Source organism: Frankliniella occidentalis, unplaced genomic scaffold, assembly GCF_000697945.3.
Source record: "Frankliniella occidentalis isolate FOCC.00 unplaced genomic scaffold, Focc_3.1 Scaffold103, whole genome shotgun sequence".
Lineage (NCBI taxonomy): Eukaryota > Metazoa > Arthropoda > Insecta > Thysanoptera > Thripidae > Frankliniella > Frankliniella occidentalis.
Genome location: NW_026267232.1, coordinates 833,161 through 856,211, shown reverse-complemented (window position 1 = coordinate 856,211; position 23,051 = coordinate 833,161). Strand labels below are relative to the sequence as shown.

The 23,051-nt window shown below is 36.5% G+C and overlaps 1 protein-coding gene across 1 annotated transcript; it reads left to right on the top strand.

Annotated features, from left to right (window-relative positions):
* The first annotated feature begins 774 nt into the window (after positions 1-774).
* LOC113209376 (dynein axonemal heavy chain 2) lies at positions 775-22,768 on the top strand. Its single transcript, XM_052269805.1, has 84 exons — positions 775-967; positions 1,083-1,189; positions 1,294-1,491; positions 1,568-1,712; positions 1,824-1,988; positions 2,059-2,172; positions 2,256-2,380; positions 2,469-2,635; positions 2,719-2,887; positions 2,975-3,111; positions 3,182-3,358; positions 3,444-3,609; positions 3,686-4,134; positions 4,231-4,388; positions 4,470-4,612; positions 4,685-4,830; positions 4,898-4,991; positions 5,110-5,280; positions 5,375-5,564; positions 5,641-6,076; positions 6,159-6,286; positions 6,385-6,503; positions 6,993-7,107; positions 7,184-7,317; positions 7,408-7,706; positions 7,851-7,974; positions 8,059-8,213; positions 8,306-8,417; positions 8,502-8,640; positions 8,718-8,935; positions 9,009-9,120; positions 9,225-9,352; positions 9,442-9,531; positions 9,601-9,730; positions 9,800-9,962; positions 10,050-10,228; positions 10,315-10,506; positions 10,611-10,753; positions 10,971-11,108; positions 11,179-11,349; positions 11,473-11,646; positions 11,763-11,880; positions 11,963-12,099; positions 12,183-12,335; positions 12,424-12,626; positions 12,711-12,896; positions 12,974-13,172; positions 13,250-13,328; positions 13,410-13,555; positions 13,628-13,811; positions 13,882-13,991; positions 14,071-14,186; positions 14,317-14,417; positions 14,515-14,724; positions 14,799-14,977; positions 15,064-15,153; positions 15,251-15,390; positions 15,485-15,638; positions 15,734-15,772; positions 15,846-15,991; positions 16,332-16,462; positions 16,551-16,747; positions 16,838-17,002; positions 17,080-17,246; positions 17,334-17,505; positions 17,631-17,843; positions 17,964-18,179; positions 18,261-18,411; positions 18,497-18,646; positions 18,727-19,004; positions 19,084-19,283; positions 19,375-19,538; positions 19,614-19,760; positions 19,834-20,272; positions 20,393-20,477; positions 20,581-20,772; positions 20,862-21,043; positions 21,127-21,349; positions 21,464-21,580; positions 21,669-21,819; positions 21,896-22,050; positions 22,200-22,295; positions 22,391-22,541; positions 22,607-22,768. Exons 1-84 carry the CDS (start codon positions 880-882, stop codon positions 22,759-22,761), a joined length of 13,695 nt encoding a protein of 4,564 aa, XP_052125765.1. The 5' UTR covers positions 775-879; the 3' UTR covers positions 22,762-22,768.
* The last annotated feature ends 283 nt before the right edge of the window (positions 22,769-23,051 follow it).

Sequence of the window (23,051 nt, the reverse complement as noted above, 5' to 3'; positions counted from 1 at the left end):
CCCCGCCGCACCCCTACAACTCAAACCTTGACCGTGGGCGTGCCAGACGGCCCGTAGCAGACTGAGCTCACACCCGTTACACATCTCGAAAAAAAAAATATATTCTGGTTGAGACAGTCTTGGGGACGGGCTTGCCTGCCTATACCCTTTACTGTGCCCACTGTCTCTCACCAACCTCTGCGGGCCCCTTGCGAGATGGCAATGCGTCCACACGGCTGCATGCGGTACAGTATAACCCAGGCGCGGATTAAGGTCCGACTTGCAGGGGGGAGGGGGGGGGGGGAGACTGCCGGTTGCCTCAGTCAGGGGTGTTGAGGCGCAAATCGCCTACCTTTCAGGCGGCTCTCTAGAGACCAAGCCCCCCTCCCCCCCTTCCCCTTATTCGTGCCTGGTATAACTACGAAATTGTGATCCACATAGGCCACACCATGTTACGAGTGCGAGCAGTTACAAGTGCCTGAAGCTATTCTTTTTGAATGTTGAGGTAAATCCGAGTCGGGTAAATCACAGTTTGTTCGTCAAGAAACTCTTAATGGCGATTATATGACGTGAGAGAGCGTAAAGTACACGCTCTGAGTAGGCGCTGAGCAGAAAGTATAAAGTTGTGACTGCCGATAAGCCTTCGGCTTCGAAGCATCGTGTGGTCATTCCCTGCGGAGTCGAGCTAGAGGTGACGTCACGCCACCGCTTCCCCCACTCCTACCCTCAGCCTCTCTCCCCCTCCCCTCTCCCCGCCCCTCTCCCAGAGCCAGCTCCAGCAGGTTGCTAGGCAAGTTCAGACGACTGTTTTGTAAACAGCAGCAGACTACCCAAATGTCTTATCGGTGCCAAAGATTGGCGTTGACTTTGCGTTAACCTGCTAAATACTGGTTCAAGAACATGGACGGCCCTCCTCAAGGCGCCCCGGACACGCCCACGGCTCGTTCTGACTATGACGACGAGGAGAACACCGTTAGCACGGGAAAAGGTTAGCCGGCTCCCGCCACTGTTGTGATTTCGTCTTTTATCGACGATTTAAACTCTGAGCATATTATCCACTCAAGCAACTTTCTTTGCCGTGTTTCTGTTTTTGATTATAACAGATAGCGAAATTCGAGAAGAGGGGGAGGGTGGTGAGGAGAAGGAGACAGCGGACCTGCCCCCACCTGTTCTCATCAACCAATACAGCCCAAATGACATCCAAGCACTTGTAATTCTTTTAAAAAACAACATGACAACTCTTGTCGACCTTTTATTTAAGATGATGTTTGCTTTCATTCGTGTCTTTTTTCTCTTGCTCTCAAACAATCTTAGGTTGGGAAAATCAAGCGATGTACAACTCTCTTTGATCTGGCCGAGGAAGATTGGAATGATGAAGTATACTCAGTTATAAAAGATTATTTTGAATTACCTGGCACAGAAGTCCTGAGTATATATTTCAATGATTTGAAGCTCGAAGCAACACTTCACATTCCTACATCGCCAATTCGCGATCTAACGTACTTTATCAAGGTAATACAGAATAATAATATTTACACTCACAAAAAATTTGCAATAACACTTGTATTATTTAATTTTTATTTTTCAGGATTCAAATGATATTGTCACAGTTGAAAATTTCCATGACTTTGTTATGTTTGGAACAATGGATACAACCGTGGAAGGATCCCTGTTAGCAGTTTTAGAAAACGTGTATGCTCCTGTATTTTTTAATACAACAACATGGCCTGACAGTATCCTTTTTCTTGTCTTTTAAAAGAGTTTAAGTTTCTTGTTGAGAATTTTTTTTCCCTATCTGCAATACTGTCTCTTCTTAGTTTAAATATCCTTAACTCTCCTCAAAGGTGTGAAAAGTGACTTTTGTTCACAAATGCACAGCTTTTTGGGAAATTTGACTGACTTAAGACACAAAATGCTCGCTGTAACTGTAATTTATGTACCTAAAGAAGGTTTGAACGTCGATGTTGATGAAGCACAACATGATAAGGAATTGATAAAACGCTTAGAAGGTATCACAATTTTTATAAAAATCATATGCATCTGTTACTTTTTATTTCCTAATTTTCTCAACTTTTGTAGGGGTTGTTGTCCATTGGATGAAGCAAATTCGAGTAGCCCTAGGTGATAAAGATCAGTCCACCATAAATGAGCTTTTGTGCCCTAAAGATGAATTTTCATTTTGGAAATACAGATGTGAGTCTTGAGGGTTTACTCCTTAGTAACTTGATATACATCTCAAACTATTACTTTATCTCTCTTCTCTTTTTCCCATGCAGATGAAAATCTTCGAGGCTTACAACATCAGCTGGAAAATAAAGATCTAAAGCATATATGCAACATCCTCAATGCTTCTCAATCTGCATACATTAATAATTTTTATCTCCTACAAGATGAGATAATGGTTTGTAAGCCTGACAATTTAAATTTTCGTCTAAGGGCTTTTAATTTTTGTATTTCATGTCACAAACTAAAATTGTGTTTGTATCTAGGAAGCCTTGCTGGAAGCAAAATCAAATGTGGAATATCTGAGTCTCTTAATGGATCCTTGTAATCAATTAGAAGAAGTTGAGTCTGTTTCTGAGATTCCAGAACGTATTCCTGATATTCTCAGCCTCTTTAGGGTAATCTGGAATAACTCCCCTTATTACAATTCAACGTAAGTTATAATGGGTTATCAATATGTTTTCTTAACTCTGTTTTAAAAGTGTCAATCAATCATGTTTTCATCCAACTCAACAGATCCCGCTTGACAGTGCTCTTTAGGGCTCTAAGTAATCAGATAATTCTTCAGTGTGTATCTACAGTTGATCTAGATGAAATATTGCATAATGGCAGCACACATTCAGGCATTAAAATTTTGAACAACTGCATAACTTGTTGTGAGCACTACAAAATGCTCTATGATAAGGTAAAAGACTTGAATGACATCTTGAAACATTACATCAATAATTTTTGATTCGTTTCTTATTTTTTGATATACTCATTTTCGTCACAGATTGCAAGCGCCCATGTACGACATACAAATAAATCATGGGATCTGGATCGAGCCACTATTTTTAATCATGTTGACTCCTTTGTGCAACGGTGCAGGGACATGATTGATGTTTGTGAAGCTATGATTGTCTTTGGGAGGTATGGCTTCTGAATTGTTCTCATTTTTGTGGGTAATTAAATCTAAAATTAACTTCTTCTTTTTTTTCAGAGTTGATGAAACAGATGACATTGCAAAGCCACAATTTTTTGGCACCAGAGGCTCTGAATTTGAGAAGATTTGTGACAAAATTGAACACAATTTTTCTAGTGCTTTGCAAGACATAAAAGATGTGCAGCATACAATTCTTGACGTCCAAGCTTCATCGTGGTATGATAGTATTTTCAGGTATGTGTTGTTGCATTCATATTTAGGGCATTTATATGGAGACAATTTTTGATTTGTCTCACAACAGTAATGTTTTTGTTTTTAGATTCCGTAAACGGATACGTGATATTGAGATAATCATTGACAATCTAGTGGCTGCAGCTTTTGAGAATGTTAAAAATGTTGAGGAAGGAATTGATGTCTTATGGGCCACATACCAATATGCTAAACGGCCCAACCTGAAAGACTTATTTGAAAAGAAAACTTTTCAGGTACCTTCAAATGGTTGCCTTTCTGTACTCAATCTATTCAATATCAATTATTTTTTTATTTTATTTAATGTTTTAGGTTTATGACTCTTTCAGTTGTGCAATGTTGAAAATGAAAACAATGTTGGTTGCTGACAAAGAAAAACACCCATTTGTTATGCCCTCATATTCAGGTCGAGCTATGATGGCCTTAATGAAGAAAAGGGAGCTAGGCAAAGTTTTAGATGTAAATTTATTCCAATTTGTAATCGGTCTGAAATGCACCTATTATGCATTTTTTACCTTAACTTCTTATATTCCAAAATTTTTACAGAAACTTAATGAAGCAGAATGGATGATCCTCTCCAGAAAGGGCGAAGAAGTCAGGATACATTTCAAAAAACTCTCTGAATCAGTTGATGATTACATTAGAGATTTGCACCGTAAATGGCTTTTCTCCCTTGATGATGATGTATCAAAACTTCTTAATCGTAAGCTACTGGTTCATAGCACTTCCAAACCGGGATTGTTGGAGCCAAATTTTGACAAGTATGAGGGTTATTAAATTTAAAATACACGGTATAAATATGAAAAATGTAAAAAAAAAAACAGAGGAAAAAACCTACTTAACTCTATGTTTTTCAGGCAGATTAAACACATTGTACAAGAGGCTTGGTACTGGTCAGACATGAGCATGTCTGTTCCGACAGCTGTTCAACAGTTAGCAAACCGTTGGAAAAGCTTAAGTTTTCTTTATGAGAGTGTCTTAACTGTGGCTCTTGACTACAATCGCATAATCTCTTGTATGTTTCTTTAATTACCTACAGAAACCTTAACTTTTTGTTTTAAAGTGTGTTCTGACCATGATGACGATTTATTTGCAGCACTCTCTGATGAAGAGCGCCTTCTTTTTAGAGAACTGATAAAAGGTTGTGACAAGAAAATAAATCCTGGCTTACAACGTTATACCTGGGACACAGATGTTGCTGACATTTATATGGTTGAATGTTTAAGCTTTACAAGTTTGGTAATTCTTTATGGGCTTATTAAAGAAGTGTTATAAGTGAGAGCAACCTTATTAACTGTTCTATGATCACAGGTTCAGGATATTATTGATGATTATAAAAGCTCAGTGCAGCAGATTGTGATTCTCTGTGAGCGTATTTGTGATTCTCCTCTTGTAAACATCCCGCAAACAAAGGCTTATGAATTGAAAGATTTAGATAATTTGATGTATGAATATAGGTAAGAGTTGAAATCTTTATAATTTTATCTCAATGAAAATGGTCTTTGAAGCTTGCTTTGCTTTCAGAAAGGGGGTAACTATAAAAATTGTTCAACATTATAAAGATGTAATTGACTATCTTTGGTTTGTTTCTGAAAAATTTGATGACCACATGAATGATGTAAGAATATGCCTCTTTCCCTTCTTTATTTTGTTTTTGTTTTGTGTGTGTGTTTTTTAAAATGTGAATAGAGTTTAACTCTGGATACCTTCTATGTGTTTTTATTCGGCGAGTTCAGATGGTTGATCATTGGGCAAGGTTTATCTCTAAAATGGACCTTTTAGTAGAAGAATCTCTGAAGATGTGCTTTAAAAACTCACTGCAAGTTATGTATGAAGTTTTACATGGAGATGGGACCACAGGTCCGAGCCCTATAATAATTTTGCGAACAGACTTGGTCAACAATCAGGTGAGAGAGTAATAAAAATTTAGTATAAAAACTTAATTCTACTCCTACCCTTATTCTCTTGGCATCATCTTTTTATCTAATCCTAATATTTCAGATAACTTTTGAGCCCACTCTCTTAGAAGTTGGAACAATGGTTTCAAGAGTGCTCAAAAGTTTTTTGGACAGCCTGAAAGGTGTCCCTAGACTTTGGGAAAGATTTAATACAAAAGTAATTCACCCCTCATTCTATGAGGTCATTGAAAATGATGAGGAATGCAAGAAACTTCAAGCTAATCTAAATCAAGGTAAGGTGGGAGTTTATTTGTATGCTCTTGCTATTTTATGTTCTCTTTCTATTCCTATTCCAATTTTTTTTTATAGAGATGGCAAACAATGTTGAACAATTGAAAATCCATTTAAAACAATGGGAGCCTTACAGAGATATATGGGAAGTTAACAAAGACCATTGTGTATCTCAGTACCCAAAAAGTAATCCTACTGTTGCAGTGTTTGAGGCAGATATTGCAAGGTATGCAAGAATGGTAAAATTCATAGAAATCCACACTACCACTTTATTTACTAATGAACTTGTTGAATATCATTGTTTATTGAACAGATATAGTGATACTGCAAACCAAGTACAAATGCTGGAGACAATATCACCTGTGCATTTTTTGCTTATAAATTCAACAGCGCTAAAGCAGGCCATAAGTGAACACTGTGTAATGTGGAGTACAAAGCTTTGTGCTCTTTTGCAAAGTCTTGCATTTGAGAAAATTGATCACATATTTAATTACACTTCAGAAAATGCAATTAGGTTAGAACATTTAAGAAATATGGCATTACAACACGTTGCATGTTTAAGGTTTTGTCTTAATTTTGTTTTTATTCTCTTGAAGAATAAATGAAGAGCCAAAAAACTTGAAAGATTTGCAGGAATCTTTAGCTCTGTTTGATCAACTTTTGTCTGAGGTTCCAGAGAAAGAAAAAGAGTTTCCCTTAATAAGAGAGCAAATGATTGTGTTAAGTATGTAATATAACACAAAATATTATAGTGAGTGAAATATTTTCCAGTAGTTGTGTTTTGCATTAAACCAAGTAAATTTTGATGCTTTCATGTGACAGGAAAATATGAGGTGGAAATTCCAAGCAATATGCAAGAAGCTGAACAAATTTTAGATCAACGATGGCAGTGGTATCTTGATCATCTTAAGTCAGGGGAAGAAATGCTTGCTACGGCCAAGGTAAAGCTAGGTCGTCGTAAAACTTTGCCTTTTCAAGCATTCACACTTGAATAATTCATTGTTAGTTTATCTCATCATTTATTCATATTCATCAATAACTCATCATACATCTAGAGTCTATTCATTAAAAAACTAATTAGGTGGAGGAACAGCTTTTGGGCTTTTACTGGTATGCCATTTGGTTTGATTACCCTGTATTTAAATATGTAATATACATTAGGTATACTTTTTTTTTTTTTTTTTTTTTTATTATGTAAACATTCATTTGTATATCTCTTTGTTGTCTGTATGCTCATGTATACTGGTCTTGCTTTATACTGTACTTTTCTACCCTTTCTTTTGATTCTAATAAATCTATCTCTGCTACAACATTCTATCATCCTTTGTCCTTTCATCATCTTCCTGTCTTTTTCATAATCTCATGCATTATTGGGAATGACTTGGGGCCATCACTTGTTTTGTTTAATGTTATTGTTGGTCCACTCACAGGACATCTTCCAGAAAGGTTTACTGAAAGAAGCAGATGAACTGAAATTGAAAGCCCGAGATTTATTTTTAGATTTCCTCCAAAATGGTCCCTTTACATCAAAATGGAAGGCAGTTGGTACGTGATATATTCAAAGTGTGCTCCATGACAAATATCATTCTAAGTTCACTTCTACCAATAATTTTATGTGCAGATGCTCTTGCTTACATTAAGAAAAAAAGGGGGGAACTTCTTGATTTAAGAAAACTGGAAGCTGAGCTTGGAGCAAATCTTTCAATTTTCCACATAACATATCCAGATAGTGTTGACCTTGCTAGTCTTGAGAAGGTATGTAGTACAATAGTGCGTAAGGCAAGTCACATTTTAACTTCTTCAATTTTGATGTCTCTCTGTCATTTTTGTTTTAATTTTTTGTAGGATCTGACTGCTCTTGATGTTGTTTGGCAAATCACCAATAAATGGGATCAAACTTGGGATTCATACAAATTTGGAAAGTTTTTGGAAATTCGTTCCAATGAAATGGATGGCACGGCTCAAAATTTGTTCCGTAAACTGAATGTTGTACAACGCGAACTCAAAGATAAAGACTGGGAAATAATTACTCACACACGAGAAAGAGTTGAAACTTTTAGAAAAACTCTGCCTCTCATTACTGACCTAAAAAACCCAGCCATGAGGGATCGTCACTGGACTGCAATACAAACAGCGTTAGGCAGGTATGTTCTCTTGAAATCTAGTGCCTACCACTAATTACATCTTGTTACTTCACCTTAAAGCCACCTACTTCATGTACTTACTGTATGTCTTGAGTATGCCCCAATTCACAAGTGTCATGTGGTGTACCTTTCTTTGTTTTGCAGAGACTTTGATCACAGTTCTGATGACTTCACTCTAGGAACTATTATTGATATGGGAATGCAGAATTATACTGAAACAATTAACATTATTTCTGTTGCTGCAACAATGGAACTTGCCATAGAGCATGTATGTCCAACAATTTTGTAATGATCTGTGGAATCTAGAAGTGTTTTTGTAGTCCTGCTAGTAAGCTTTTTTTATTCTCTACAGCAACTGGACTCTATAAGTGAAATCTGGAAAGAAACAAGTCTAGAAATGTGTTCACACGGGAGAGTGAAAAATGTTTACTCCCTTAAAGGAGTTGATCATATTTTTGAAATTTTGGGAGAACATCAAGTAGCTTTAGCATCAATGAAATCCACAAAGTGAGCAATTATTCTGTCCTCACTATGCAGTAGACTCGAACCCCATCTGTGAACACTAATGGTAAATTTCATGTATTTGTTGTGTCTTGTAGATATGTTGACCCCTTCATTGACAGAGTAGATTTTTGGGAAAAGACATTGAGTTTAATTTTAGAAGTTCTTGAAATGACACTGGTTGTGCAACGTCAGTGGCTTTACCTAGAGGCAAGTCACATTAGTTTCAATTTACCTTCCATATTATGTAAGGTCTCAAATTTTAATCAGCAGTTTGACTTCATTTCATTTTAGAATATTTTTACTGGTGAAGATATTCGAAAACAGTTGCCTAAAGAATCAGAAGATTTTGATGAACTAACTTCACTGTGGAAAGAAATAACAGGATTGATGCAAAGCAACACAAATGCCATTAAGGCTACACATCATCTGGGTAAGAATTTTGAAGTTATGTTCACATTTACTATTCACAAAAGGACTAACAAATGAGTTTTTTCTGCCTCTTCCCAGGTCTTTTAGACAATCTTAACCAGATTAATTCAAAATTTGAGGACATTCAAAGAGCCCTTGAAAAGTATCTTGAAACCAAACGCCACATATTTCCACGGTTTTACTTCATATCGAATGAAGATTTGCTTGAACTTCTGGCCAATTCAAAAAAACCAGATCTTGTTCAACCCCACCTGAAAAAATTGTTCTGTGCCATAAATAAACTGAAAGTGGAGAAAGTTAGTAGATAAACATGTCTAGTTCGACAACCACAACTATTGCAGGATGTGAAACAAAATTTTTGCTTTGTAGGTAATTTTTAAATGGGAATGCCGCGGCATGTTCTCACTAGATGGAGAGTTTGTTCCATTTTCACTCCCAGTTGTACTTGAAGGTCCTGTTGAAATGTGGCTGTGTGCTATTGGTAAGCATAACTAAATTAATTTGGAATATCTTGGAAGTGGTTAATTTTTTTGTAGGTATGTATTTTATCTATCTACCTGCTCATTTATATTTATTTCATTGCAGAGGAAGCTATGCACATCACTTTACGGGAACAACTAAAGCAGTGCTGCAAAGCACTTCGAAAAAATTTAAGCAAGAGAGACAATTGGATTAAAGATTGGGCTGGTCAACTTTGCATTACAGCTAGTCAAGTAAGATTTGTATACTTGTTTTGAAATATCTCTATATTTTTCAGTGTTTTTTCGTAAGTTTGCACTTATTGTTATTTCTTACAATACAGATACAATGGACAACTAGTTGCACACGTACTCTAACACACTGTAAAATCATGGATGGCAAAAAACCTCTCAAGAAACTACGTAAAAGAATGGTAGGTACTTCAAACTGCAACATATATTACTAAATGCTACCAAAGTTGTTGTCAATATTCTTATCTTAGGACCAAGTACTCAACAAGTTTTCTGACGCAATACGAGGAAACCTGACAAAAATCCAGAGATTAAAAATTGTAGGTATGGTAACAATAGAGATCCATGCAAGGGATGTCATTGAACAGATGTACAAAGCAGGTAAAATGACTGCATTTTTGCTTGCTAAAGAGACTCTAAACAATTTTAACAATTAAAATTATTTTTAAGGTTGTCAAGATATTCAAGCATTTGAGTGGTTGAAACAATTGCGATTTTACTGGGACAAACAGATTGATGATTGTGTGGTTCGTCAAACCAATACCTGCTTTAGGTATGGGTATGAGTATTTGGGTAACTCAGAACGCCTGGTTATAACACCTTTAACTGATAGGTATTTTTCCGTGCAATATGTAATTATCATTTCATTCTCCTGTCTTGGAGTTTTATATTTCTTCACTGTTGATCTAAATTATTTCAGATGTTACATAACATTAACAACAGCTCTTCACCTCCATCGAGGTGGGAGTCCCAAAGGTCCAGCAGGAACTGGAAAAACAGAAACTGTCAAAGATTTGGGAAAGGCCTTGGGCTTATATGTCATTGTTATCAATTGTTCAGAAGGCTTAGACTATAAAAGTATTGGAAAAATGTTTTCTGGTAAGGATTTTGTACTACATATACATTTTATTGATGTTCATGATTGATTAGAAATTATAGGTGGATTGTATGTTTTTGAACGACAGGCCTGTCACAAACTGGTGCTTGGGGATGTTTTGATGAATTCAACCGAATTAATATTGAAGTACTTTCTGTTGTGGCTCAGCAAATACTCTGCATTTTAACTGCCTTATCAGGCAAAAATAAGCAATTTATTTTTGAAGGTAGTGAAATTAACCTTGTAGATTCATGTGGAATCTTCATCACTATGAATCCAGGTACTGCTTAAAACTCTTAAATTAAATTCTCGTTTTTCAACACTTTTGAAACTATACTTTTTTGTTTACTTTGTTCTCACATACTGTATGTCTGTTCTTGGAAGGTTACGCTGGTCGTACTGAACTACCAGACAATCTAAAGTCTATGTTTAGACCAATAGCTATGATGGTTCCTGACAGTGCTATGATTGCAGAAATAATGCTCTTTGCTGAAGGTTTTAGAGAAACAAAGACTCTGGCCAAAAAGGTAAAATTGCATGCTCCCGGAGACCTGTGTAAATATCTAGACACTCACAGTTACCTCTCCATACAGCCTTCCTTTCATGCATTAACATGTTCCCTGCGGCATGACCATTATGTGGTCACCCTCCCATGTTAAATCATAGACATCAATAAAGAGCCGCAGCCGCAGGCCACATTCCCAATGTGTTAATGTACGGTGTGTGTCATCATTTCTTTTTAAGGTTTTCACATTATTTTCACTATCAAAGCAGCAACTAAGCAAACAGGATCATTATGAATGGGGACTGCGAGGGCTTGTCACCTTAATTCGGTATGCTGGAAAAAAGAGGAGAAGTCAGTCCCATTTGCCAGATGAACAGGTACATGAGTATTTCAATTAAATGTCTGTTTTGTTTGAGCACTTAAGATTCTATTTATTTTAATGTACAGGTTGTTTTGCTTGCTATGAAAGACATGAACTTGGCAAAGCTGGCAAAGGATGACGTGCCTTTACTTCTGGGAATTTTAAATGATCTTTTCCCAGAAGTTGATACTCCGCAGATAGATTACACTGAGTTGATTGAGGTAGTAGAAGCAGAATTTCAGGACAAGAAACTGCAGGTAAATTCTTAAAATTTATCTTAGTATTATTCCATACTGTATGGGTTCTTTGGCAAACCTCCTTTACTTCAAAACTGCACAGACCCTCTCTTTACTGAGAATATTATTTATTTTCTCATTAAGGTTACTGACATTGCTAAGCAGAAAGTAATACAACTCTTTGAGACCAAAAATTCTCGCCATTCAGCTGTACTTGTTGGCAAAACTGGTGCTGCAAAATCTACGACGTGGAAGGTATTGAAAGGAGCTCTCACACGCCTTCATCTGAGTGGAAAAACTAATTACAACAAAGTGGAGGTATGGTATGACAGCATTTTACAAAAGATATATATGTATTATGACCTTTGAAGAAAACAACATGATGATAATTCTTCAGCTCACATCTCCCTAATGTATTCTTGTTATCTTTGAAGGAATTTCCTATCAATCCAAAAGCACTGAATCTTGCAGAATTGTATGGCGAGTTCAACCTAGCCACCAATGAATGGATGGATGGAGTGATATCCAACATAATGCGATCCAGCTGTGCATGTTAGTATTACTCACCACTTGTTTCAATAATTCTAAGTTTTTATTGTGTTGCTGAAGAGAGGATACTGCAATTTTCTTGTAGCATCAACTCCTGATGAGAAGTGGGTCCTATTTGATGGGCCTGTTGATGCAGTGTGGATAGAGAACATGAATAGTGTAATGGATGACAATAAAGTCTTAACATTAGTAAATAGTGAACGCATCACAATGCCTGATCAGGTAACACATTTATTTATTATTTTCTTTTACTGGTTGGTCAGCTGTATTCTTAAATACCACTTTCCTCCTTATTTTTCCTATAGGTGTCTTTGCTTTTTGAAGTAGAAGATTTAGCTGAAGCATCTCCGGCAACAGTTTCTCGATGTGGTATAGTGTACAATGATTACAAAGATTTTGGGTGGAAACCTTATGTTGACTCATGGCTAGAGACCCAGAACAAACATTTATCTATACAAGTAAACCCTCCACTTCTAAAAAGTGTCCTGCTCTATCCAGCTAGACCAAAATCTAACTTGATCACAAATCTTTTCCCCCTATCCCCAGATGAAAGAGTATTTTGAACATTATGTCAATCCTGTTCTTGAATTCAAAAGGTTGCACTGTTTTGAGCCAATCCCTGTAGCTGAAATAAGTGCTATATCTACCCTGTGCAATTTGCTTTCAATACTGGCAACCAAAGAAAATGGAGTAGATCCAGCAGATGAAGAAAATTTTGCTCCTCTATCTAAGTTGTGGTTCCTTTTCTGGTTTGTTTTTGTTGGAGTTCCACTTTTAAACATTTTGCCTTGCTTCGTAAGAAAAAAGACTTACTCTTAATTATTTTATTGTAGTATGGTGTGGTCCCTGTGCGCTGGTGTTGATGAGATCGGACGCAGGAAATTGGACAACTTTGTCCGTGAAATGGAAGGAGTTTTCCCCCTCAAAGATACTATCTATGAGTATTATGTTGACGTAAGAGCAGTTTCATTTGCAAACTGGGAAGATAAACTTTCAGATAGTTGGAAGTTCAATGCTTCGTAAGTATCTTTAACTCCTTCTATTCTTATCTCTGAGTTTCTCAAAGATCACTGTATTTGTGTTTCCTGTGTTACAGCCTTCCCTTCTTTAAAATAATTGTGCCAACTGTGGATACAGTCCGTTATGAATTTGTGATATCACACCTCTTAAAAACTGGTTATCGCCCCCTTCTTGTTGGGCCAGTTGGTACAGGTAAAACATCCACGGCATCAACTGTCCTAGAGTCAATGGACCGTCTTAAAATGTTTATGCTTGTGATCAACATGTCTGCTCAGGTATGCCATATGTAAATTATTCATAAATAGGAAACATTGTGGAGAAACTTAGGTAAAATATTTTTTTAAACTTTAAGACAACTTCTAAAAATGTTCAAGACATGATTGAAAGCCGTCTTGAAAAAAGGACCAAGGGAGTGTATGTTCCTCGGGAAGGTAATTTTACATAACTTTTATAGATTTGTTATTTTTTAATTTACATTGTAAACCTATCTAGAACTCATTTACTCACATTAGGTAAATCCATGTTGACGTTTATGGATGATTTAAACATGCCTGCAAAAGAAGTTTATGGTGCTCAGCCTCCACTAGAGCTCATAAGGCAATGGATAGATTATGGATTTTGGTATGACAGAGCAAAGCAGGTTCGCACTTTTGTCAAGGTCAGTATCCTGAATCTTAGTTGAATGTTAAATAAGTTAAGATAAGTGTAGTATCTTTACTTGTACTTTTAGGATATATTTCTTATGGCGGCCATGGGACCTCCTGGCGGAGGCAGAAATACAATAAGTAATAGGCTTCTCAGTCGGTTCAGTATAATTAATATGACTTTTCCTTCCGAAGCGTCTATTCTGCGTATTTTTGGTACTATGTTAAACCAGCATCTGTCAGATTTTGATGAACAGTTAAAACAAATTGGTAAGTATTGGAAATGTGTTTTTCCTTCTAAAAATAGTTTTTTAACTTACTTTTTCCATTTTTTCTATAGCCTCAAATATAACACAGGCAACTGTGGACTTGTATGAAAATGTTACTCGAAAAATGCTTCCTACGCCAGCTAAAATGCATTATCTCTTTAACCTTCGGGATATTTCAAAGGTACAGTCCATGCAGTCTTGTGGATGTAGTTTTTCTGTCTCAGCAAATTGCATCCTTCACTTTCTATTCTTGTGTTCAGGTTTTCCAGGGGCTTTTACGTAGCCATAAAGACTATCAAAATACAACAAATTCCTTGCTTCGTCTTTGGGTCCATGAATGTTTCCGTGTCTTCAGTGACCGCTTGGTTGATAAAAAGTAAATTTAAGCTATGAAATATTCTAAATACTAAAAGAATGCTTAAAAATATAATTACTACAGCTTATTATTAAAAGCTGTGCATCAGTATTAATTTATTTTCAGTTTTGTACCCCTGTCTTTGTTCCAGAGACCATGACATTTTTTATGACTTTGTTAATGACATTCTTGGAAAATACTTTGAACAGACCTTCCACAGTGTGTGTCCTTCCAAGAAGCCCCCCATATTTGGTCAGTAATTATAATCTTATGTAAAATCGAAATCAGTTGTGTTTTTGCTGTTGTTTTTAAAATATGTTTCATTTAAACTCATTACTAATATTTTTAGGAGACTTTTGTAATAAAAGTAATATTTATGAAGATTTAATTGATATGCCAGCACTTCGTAAATTTTTGAATGACTTGCTACAAGATTACAACATGAAGCCTGGTATAGTTCCATTAGACCTTGTTCTGTTTCAAGATGCAATTGAGCATGTCACTCGCATTGCTCGTGTTCTAACTCAACCACGTGGAAACATGCTTCTCATTGGTGTTGGTGAGTTTTTTTGGTAATCCTTTCAAAGAAACGTATTGAACCAACAAATCAAAACAATTCATTACTTATTTTAGGTGGTAGCGGAAGACAATCTTTATCAAAAATAGCAACGCTTCTTTGCAACCTATCTGTGTTTAGGGTAGAGGTTACCAAATTTTATCGGCTACAGGAGTTTAAAGAGGATATGAAGTTACTCTACGCTATGGCAGGACTTGAAAATAAACCATCATGTTTTCTTTATTCTGACGCACAGGTATGTATGGTTCTGTCTTCCTTTAATTTCCTCACAACATGGATTGATAAAAATAAATCGAATGTTTTTGTTTCCCTCTATCTAAGATTACTGATGAACGGTTTGTGGAAGTCATCAATAATATTCTCAGCAGTGGTGAAGTACCGAATCTCTATAAACCCGATGAATTTGAGGAGGTGATTAGCAACAATTCCTGAATCATAGAAGTAAAGCAACTAGATTTATAGTGTTGCTTTCTTACATCCAATAATATTGAGCTTTAATTTTGAATAGATTAAAAACCGCCTGGAGGATGCAATTCGCCGTCAGAAAATACCACACACCACTGAGGCCATTTATAATTTCCTCATTGACCGTGTTCGTTCTAACTTACATGTCATCCTTTGCCTCAGTCCTATTGGCGAAGCTTTTAGGTAATGACCGTTTATATCTTCACTCTTGTTTTATGGCGGTAGGCGGTGGGAGGGGTACAACATTGCCACTAATAATTACAATTTACCTTTTAAGGGACCGTTTACGACAGTATCCTGCTTTAATTAACTGCACTTCTATTGATTGGTTTATGGAGTGGCCCAAGGAGGCACTCTTGGAGGTTGCTGATAAGTATTTGAGAGGGGTGGATTTACTTGTCTCAATAACTGGTGCTCCAATTGCAAGGGTTGTATGTATTTCTTGAATAATTAATGGTATCTAATTAAGTGTTTTAGTTATGTTTGTCATTTTAGATACTCACCCAAGGTTTGTTTACAATTTCAGGTTGAAACAATGGAGGACACATTGTTTGAGTCACCCCAGGTCTTAATTCTTTCGGAATAATCTTAAATTCTGTTTAGTTTGTTTCTTATTAAGTTTTTTTTAATTTTCCCAGGATAAAATTCGTGCCGCATTATCATTCATCTTCTCAACTGTTCATAGCTCTGTCTGTTATTACTCCAAAAAGATGATGATTGAAATGAAGAGATATAATTATGTCACACCAACAAACTATCTTGAGCTTGTGGCTGGTTATAAAAAGTAAGCACAGTTTCAGTAAATTTGTCATGTTTAGAGTCAAGTGGGTAACTAAACCTGTGACCTATGATTAGCTAGCTAGCAAAAGGATTGATCAGTCCAATTTGGTTATCCAAAAGTCACCACTACTTTTACTGCTGGCTGATCCTAGGTTCAGCAAGTTTGGTGTTGCTGATTGCTGAACCTGTTCGACCTTAGGAACAGCCAGTACCGGTAGTGAAAGTTGCAATACCTAAGGTTTACCGAATTTCACTGGTCAGTCCAGGGTTTAGCTGGCCACCTAGCATAACAGATAAATTTCAGGAAACTCAACATTGTGTCTAACTTGTCTTCTTTAATGTAGAATGCTCAATGAGAAAAGGGATGAGCTTTCAAATGCTGCAAACAAGTTAAGAAGTGGGCTTAGTAAGATTGATGAGACTCGCGAGAAAGTTGAAGTCATGTCAGTTGAACTTGAGGTTGCACAGACACAAGGTATGGTCATGATATATTTTCTTTAGATATTCTTTCTTTCTTCCTTTCTTTTGTAAGTTTTAATTTTTATTTGGTCTGTTCTGAACAGTAATGGAATTCCAAAAGCAATGTGATGATTACCTTGTCATAATTGTGGCTCAACAACGAGAGGCTGACCTCCAACAGAAAGAAGTAGCTGTCAAAAAATTGAAAATTGGTGAAGAGGAGGTTGTGTGCAAAAAGCTTGCTGCTACAGCACAAGCAGATCTTGATGAAGCTATGCCAGCCCTCGAAGAGGCCATGCATGTAGGTTGTGTGGAAGATTTGCATATCACATTCTTATTACTCTTTTGTTTACTTTTACTTATATTTCATTAATATTCTTCTCTACTTCAGGCCTTAGACGCATTAAATAAAAAAGATCTCACTGAAATAAAGTCTTATCCTAAGCCTCCTTACAAGGTTGAAATGGTCATGGAAGCAGTAATGATTCTTAAAAAAGTTGAACCAACTTGGGCTGAAGCAAAACGACAACTTGGTGATGTTGAGTTTTTGAACAAGGTCTGTTAGAAAATACAAGTATTTGGAGGCTCTTTATTTTTTTAATGTGACATTAATTCATTTATCCATTATTCAAGCTGCGTGATTTTGACAAAGACCACATTTCTGATAGAGTTCTTAAAAAAGTTGGTACATACACATCTAGAGAAGAATTTGATCCAGAAGCTGTGGGTGTTGTTTCAACAGCTGCCAAAAGTTTATGTATGTGGGTGAAAGCTATTGAAAAGTATGCTAAAATATACAGGTAAATTTAAAACATTTGTGTAATAAAACATGTAATTTGTTTTCAGAATAATGTTTTAGAAATATCCTAAAATAAAATTATTTGCAGAATTGTGGCCCCTAAAATTGAAAAGCGAGATGCTGCTTTGGCATCTCTAAGAGAGAAGCAACAAATGCTTGCTGCTGCAGAAGCAAAATTACAGGAGCTGGCTGAAACATTGGAGAGATTAAAAACAGAGTATGACGACAAACTTAAACATAAGGAAGAACTAAGAGATAAGGTTGTGTAAATGTTTATATTGACTACATATGTACTTTGACATGTCCATGCTGCCAGAGTCGTTGTTTTGATGATTGTTTTGATGACTGATTGATATTATTGACATTACTGGATGAATTATTTCAGGCTGCTCAATTACTGGCAAAATTGGAACGTGCTGCAGCATTAGTGGATGGTCTAGCTGGTGAACGAGAAAGATGGACACAGACAGTAGCTCATTTAGACTATCAGTTTGATCTACTGCCGGGTGATGTGCTACTTGCAATTGCCAGTGTGGCATATTTAGGTCCATTTGTAACTCTGTACAGAGATGAAATGTTAGAAATGTGGAGGAAGGGTGTAGGTAGTCCATAAACTTTGTGAATGTGTTTTTTTTTGTTTTTGTTGTTGTTGTTTTTAATAGTTTCTATGTAAGTTTATAATTTTAAGTTACCTCTTCATTCCCATTGAATTTTCTAGATTATAGAAAAGGAGGTCCCATTTTCGTCAGATTGGTCCCTCTTTAACTTTTTGACTGATCCAACAACAATCAGAGAATGGAATATTCAAGGCTTACCCACAGATTTATTCAGCACAGAAAATGGTGTGATTGTTACTCGTGCCAACCGATGGCCTCTCATTATTGATCCTCAATGTCAAGCTTGGCGTTGGATTAGAAACATGGAGGAGGCCCAGGTATTTCATTTTTCATAGTTTTGTCAAGGTGTCAACACAATATTTAGGAACTTCATTAACCTAATATTTATTCAAATTCAGGGTCTTCATGTTGTTGATTCAGGGCAACATAGTTTCCTGCAAGAAATTGAATTGGCAATTAAGAAGGGTGAACCAGTGTTACTGCAAAATGTCACAGAAACCCTTGACCCAGCTATCGAGCCAATTCTATCAAAGGCAATCATACAAGTTGGTGAGGATTTTAATGCACAGTATTCTCTCATACTTGATCGAGTACTATTGTGTGAGTGGAAATCTAAATATTCTTTGGTTTAAAGGGAACACACTTCAGCTGAAAATGGGTGACCACACAGTACAATATCATCCTAACTTCAGGTTTTTCATGACAACAAAACTTCCAAACCCACATTATGCCCCAGAAGTCTCAACTAAAACAACTATTGTAAATTTTGCTATTAAAGAGGAAGGTAATAGCAATTTAAAACCTTTATTTTTCAAAGGTACCTCTTTGAAGAATTTTGTTGACCATCTTACTCTTTTATTTAAGGACTTGAAGGACAGCTATTGGGTATAGTTGTTCGTAAAGAGAAACCAGAATTGGAGGAACAGAAAGATCAGCTCGTGCTGTCAATTGCTGATGGTAAAAAGACTTTAAAAACGTTGGAAGACGAACTGCTGCGCCTTTTGAACGAAAGTGAAGGTTCCTTATTAGACAATGAAGAACTTTTCTCTACACTTCAAGTTTCAAAAGCTACTTCTATTTCTATTACCCAGTCTCTACAGACATCTGAGATCACAGAAATTGAAATTGATTCTGCAAGAGAGGTAATTGAATTCTTTGAAGTACAGAATGGTTGTTAAGTTATACTACCAGTTATTAATTAATTGTTTCATTATTGTCAAGGCTTATCGTCCCTGTGCTCAAAGAGCATCAATACTGTTCTTTGTTCTGAATGATTTGAGTCGGATTGATCCAATGTATCAATTTTCCTTAGAATCATATATACAGTTATTTATTATTTCTATTGAAAAGAGTCCTAAAAGCAGTCAAAGGGAAGACAGAATTGTGAATCTCAATGAATATCATAGCTATTCATTTTTCAAGTAAGTGGATTGATCTTAATGTTTTCTTTTAATTTCTGATTTCTATTTGTCAACAATTTAGAATGATAAAAACAATGCATTAATTTTACAGGAACACTTGTCGTGCTCTTTTTGAGAAACATAAATTACTATTTGCTTTCTTTATGTGTATTAGAATTTTAGAGGCTCAGATGAAAATGAGTCATGTGGAGTATAACTTTTTTCTCAAAGGAGGTGTTGTTTTGGATAGAGCAACTCAACCAGACAACCCTTGTGGTAAGCAAGCAGATACTATTTTAATCTTCTTCTACAGATGATACTGACTTATAAATAATTGTATGCATTCTCTAGCTTGGCTGGATCCTGTGTGTTGGGATAATATAACAGAACTGGATAAACTGCCTGGGTTCCATGGTTTAGTTTCTTCATTTGAACAATTTGCACGTGATTGGCACTCTTGGTACACCCAGCAAAATCCTGAAAATAGTCCCCTCATAGGTATTATTCTAATTTATTTTTTCCAGTTGGTATGTGAAGAAACATTTAAATGAAACTTTTAATATTTCTGTAGGAGAATGGCAAGAGCAATGTACTGAATTCCAAAGAATACTAATTGTCAGGGCATTAAGACCTGATCGTGTCACATTCTGTGTATCTGCCTTTATAGTAAATACACTTGGGACAAGATTTGTAGAGCCACCAGTTCTGGACATACGCTCTGTGTTTGAAGATTCTATTCCCCAAACTCCTTTAATATTTGTGCTTTCGCCTGGTGTTGATCCAACTGCATCTTTGCTCCAGCTCGCTGAGAGCATGCAAATGATGGATCATTTTCAATCTCTTTCCCTTGGTCAAGGTCAGGCACCTATTGCTTCAAGGCTAATGGAAAAGGGCATTAGAGATGGTGATTGGGTGTTTTTGGCTAATTGTCACCTATCTCTAAGCTGGATGCCAAGTCTTGACAAAATGATTGAGAATTTGCAGTCACAAAATGTACATCCACGATTCAGGTATTATGGGTTTCATACTTTGTACATTTATAATTTCTGAAAAGTGTTCACCAATCTTGAGAACCTGGACTGAATTCTGAACACATGCCTTATGGTTCTGTGTCTTGGTACCTGTATCAGGCTTTGGCTGAGCTCAAGTCCCACTCCCGGTTTCCCTATTCCCATACTCCAAGCTGGTATAAAAATGACCACAGAACCCCCAAAGGTACACCAAATGTACCGAGCATTTATTTCTTTCATGGTGACTTAGGAAGAATAGGTTTCTTCTCTCATTCTTATTAGGTTAACACTTTCATTTCATTTTTCAGGGCTTGAAAGCAAACCTCAAACGTCTTTATCACTCTATGACTGAAAATACCTTTGCTGCCTGTAAGCATGCCGCCAAGTATAAGAAACTACTCTTTGGATTATGCTTTTTCCATGCGATTCTCATTGAGCGTAAAAAATTCCAGCAATTAGGGTGGAATATTGTCTATAGTTTCAATGATTCGGATTTTGAGGTGATTTTCTTTCTTATAAATAATACATTTTTGGTTTCACATTGAAAGTATATGAAAAATCTTCAACAAAATAACATTTTGTTGGGCAGGTCTCTGAAAATTTACTCTCATTATATCTTGATGAGTATGAAGATACCCCATGGGATGCTTTGAAGTACTTGATTGCTGGTGTCTGTTATGGTGGGCACGTCACTGATGACTGGGATCGCCGTCTCTTGCAAACCTATATATCCCAATTATTTTGTAATGATGCCCTTGAGCCCTCATTCCGGTATTTCTGTCTACCCAATATTTTAAAAGCGTGTTTTACCTTTTCTTATACTGCCACTACATGCTCATTGTTTTTTGTACCAGGTTATCATCTTTAACAACCTATCATATACCGAGAGATGGATCGCTACAGTCGTACAGGGACTACATCAATGTTTTACCAGCTATTGATGACCCTCTGGCTTTTGGTCAGCATCCAAATGCTGACATTACCGCTCTAATATCTGAAACACGAATTTTAACAGAAACTTTGACTTCTATTCAATCATCTTCGTCTGGGAGGGAGGGGGAAAAGAAAGAGGACCAAGTGAGTTTTTACTGTTTTTACTGTTTATTACAAATTAGTGACTTTTCAAATCTTGATAGTTTAATCATCTAGAAACTATGTAATAACTCAAGCTCCCTGCATTCCTTTTTCTAGGTGTCTCAGTTGGCAGCTGATGTTCTAATGAAAATACCTGAACCTATAGACTTTGAGAGAACTGAAAATCTTATTGGGTCAACTAAATCACCATTGGATGTTGTTCTCCTTCAAGAGGTATACTCCACATTTCCTACTTTTTATATTCTGCAGATTTCCAGTTCAAATGGAATTATTGATTTAATTTTCCTGTATATTCACATAGATATCAAGGTACAATAGTCTCTTAGTCACCATCAGGGATTCATTGAAAGACCTGCAAAAAGCTATTCGTGGAGAGGTTGTTATGTCATCTCAGTTGGAGGAGATCCTTGATTGCATCTATGAAGGCAGAGTACCCCCTGCCTGGCTAAGAGGTAATCATTTCCTACATAATAAATTTTTGTTCCCAAGTACTTTTCTAAAGAGTCTTGCTTGTCTATTTCTCTTTAGCATATTCATCTATGATGCCCCTGGGATCATGGACCAGAGATCTCTCACTCCGTGTTGAACACTTCTCTCACTGGGCTGAGACAACACATTCTCCTGTTTTATTTTGGCTTGCTGCTTTCACATTCCCAACTGGTTTTCTCACAGCTGTTCTCCAGGTACAATAATGGTTATCATTAGTATTCTAAAAGAACAGCAGAAAAGCTGGAGGGAAGCAGGAAGTCCTTGACTACATCAATCTATTTTTTTATTTTTTGTCTCTTACCTTTTGATTTATCTTTTTCCTGTTTTGTTTAAATTCTTACAGACATCTGCACGATCCTTAGCTGTGCCAATAGATACATTGTCTTGGGAATTTACAGTGCTTCAAGTGGAAGAAAACACTCTTGTGACTGGTCCCCAAGTAAGCAACTTGCATCCCTGATTTTACCACAGCAAAGAACCACCCCACCAAAAATTAGCATTGCTTGATTTTTTTTCTCCTTATTTCAATTACAGGAGGGCGTATACATTCGTTCCATGTTTCTGGAAGGAGCTGGGTGGGATAGAAAGACATCCTGTCTGGTCGAACCTTTGCCAATGCAGTTGATTGTCAGTATGCCTGTGATTCATTTCAAACCAGTTGAATTTGCCAAAAAGAAAACTAAAGGTATTAAAAAGCATCTTAGTATGGGTGAAATGTTCTTCATTCTAATGAATCATTATTATGTTCAGGGTTGTACAGCTGCCCCTGTTACTACGTTCCTCAGCGGTGTGGCACTCAGGGTAGAGAAGCCTTTGTGTTACCGGTGGACTTGAAGTGTGGAGCAGAAACATCAGATCATTGGGTCAAAAGAGCAACTGCTTTACTGTTAAGCTTGTCAATTTAGAGCTGAATGATGTCAGTGTGTCACTGACTGAGGGATTGTGGTGGAAAACTATATCATTGTTATTTTTTGAAAACTCAGTTTTATTCAAAAGTTGTAGTTTTCACAAGAAGAGTTTTCACATCATACACATAACACCATAATATTTGCAGAAGATGTCTGCACTTTCGCCTTTCCAGCCTTATTAGTTTTATGTGCCATGCTTTACATGTTGCAATGGTTGTTTTTTTTGTTTGTTTTTTTACTATTTTAATTTTTTAACTGACAGTGCTCTCAGAAAAATGATTGCAAAT

Coding starts and splice junctions, on each gene's coding strand:
- LOC113209376 (XM_052269805.1), top strand. CDS start 880: ATGGACGGCCCTCCTCAAGGCGCCCCGGACACGCCCACGGCTCGTTCT. Junction 10,754..10,970: donor CAAAGACTCTGGCCAAAAAG/GTAAAATTGCAT, acceptor TTTCTTTTTAAG/GTTTTCACATTATTTTCACT. Junction 14,725..14,798: donor CATGCTTCTCATTGGTGTTG/GTGAGTTTTTTT, acceptor TACTTATTTTAG/GTGGTAGCGGAAGACAATCT.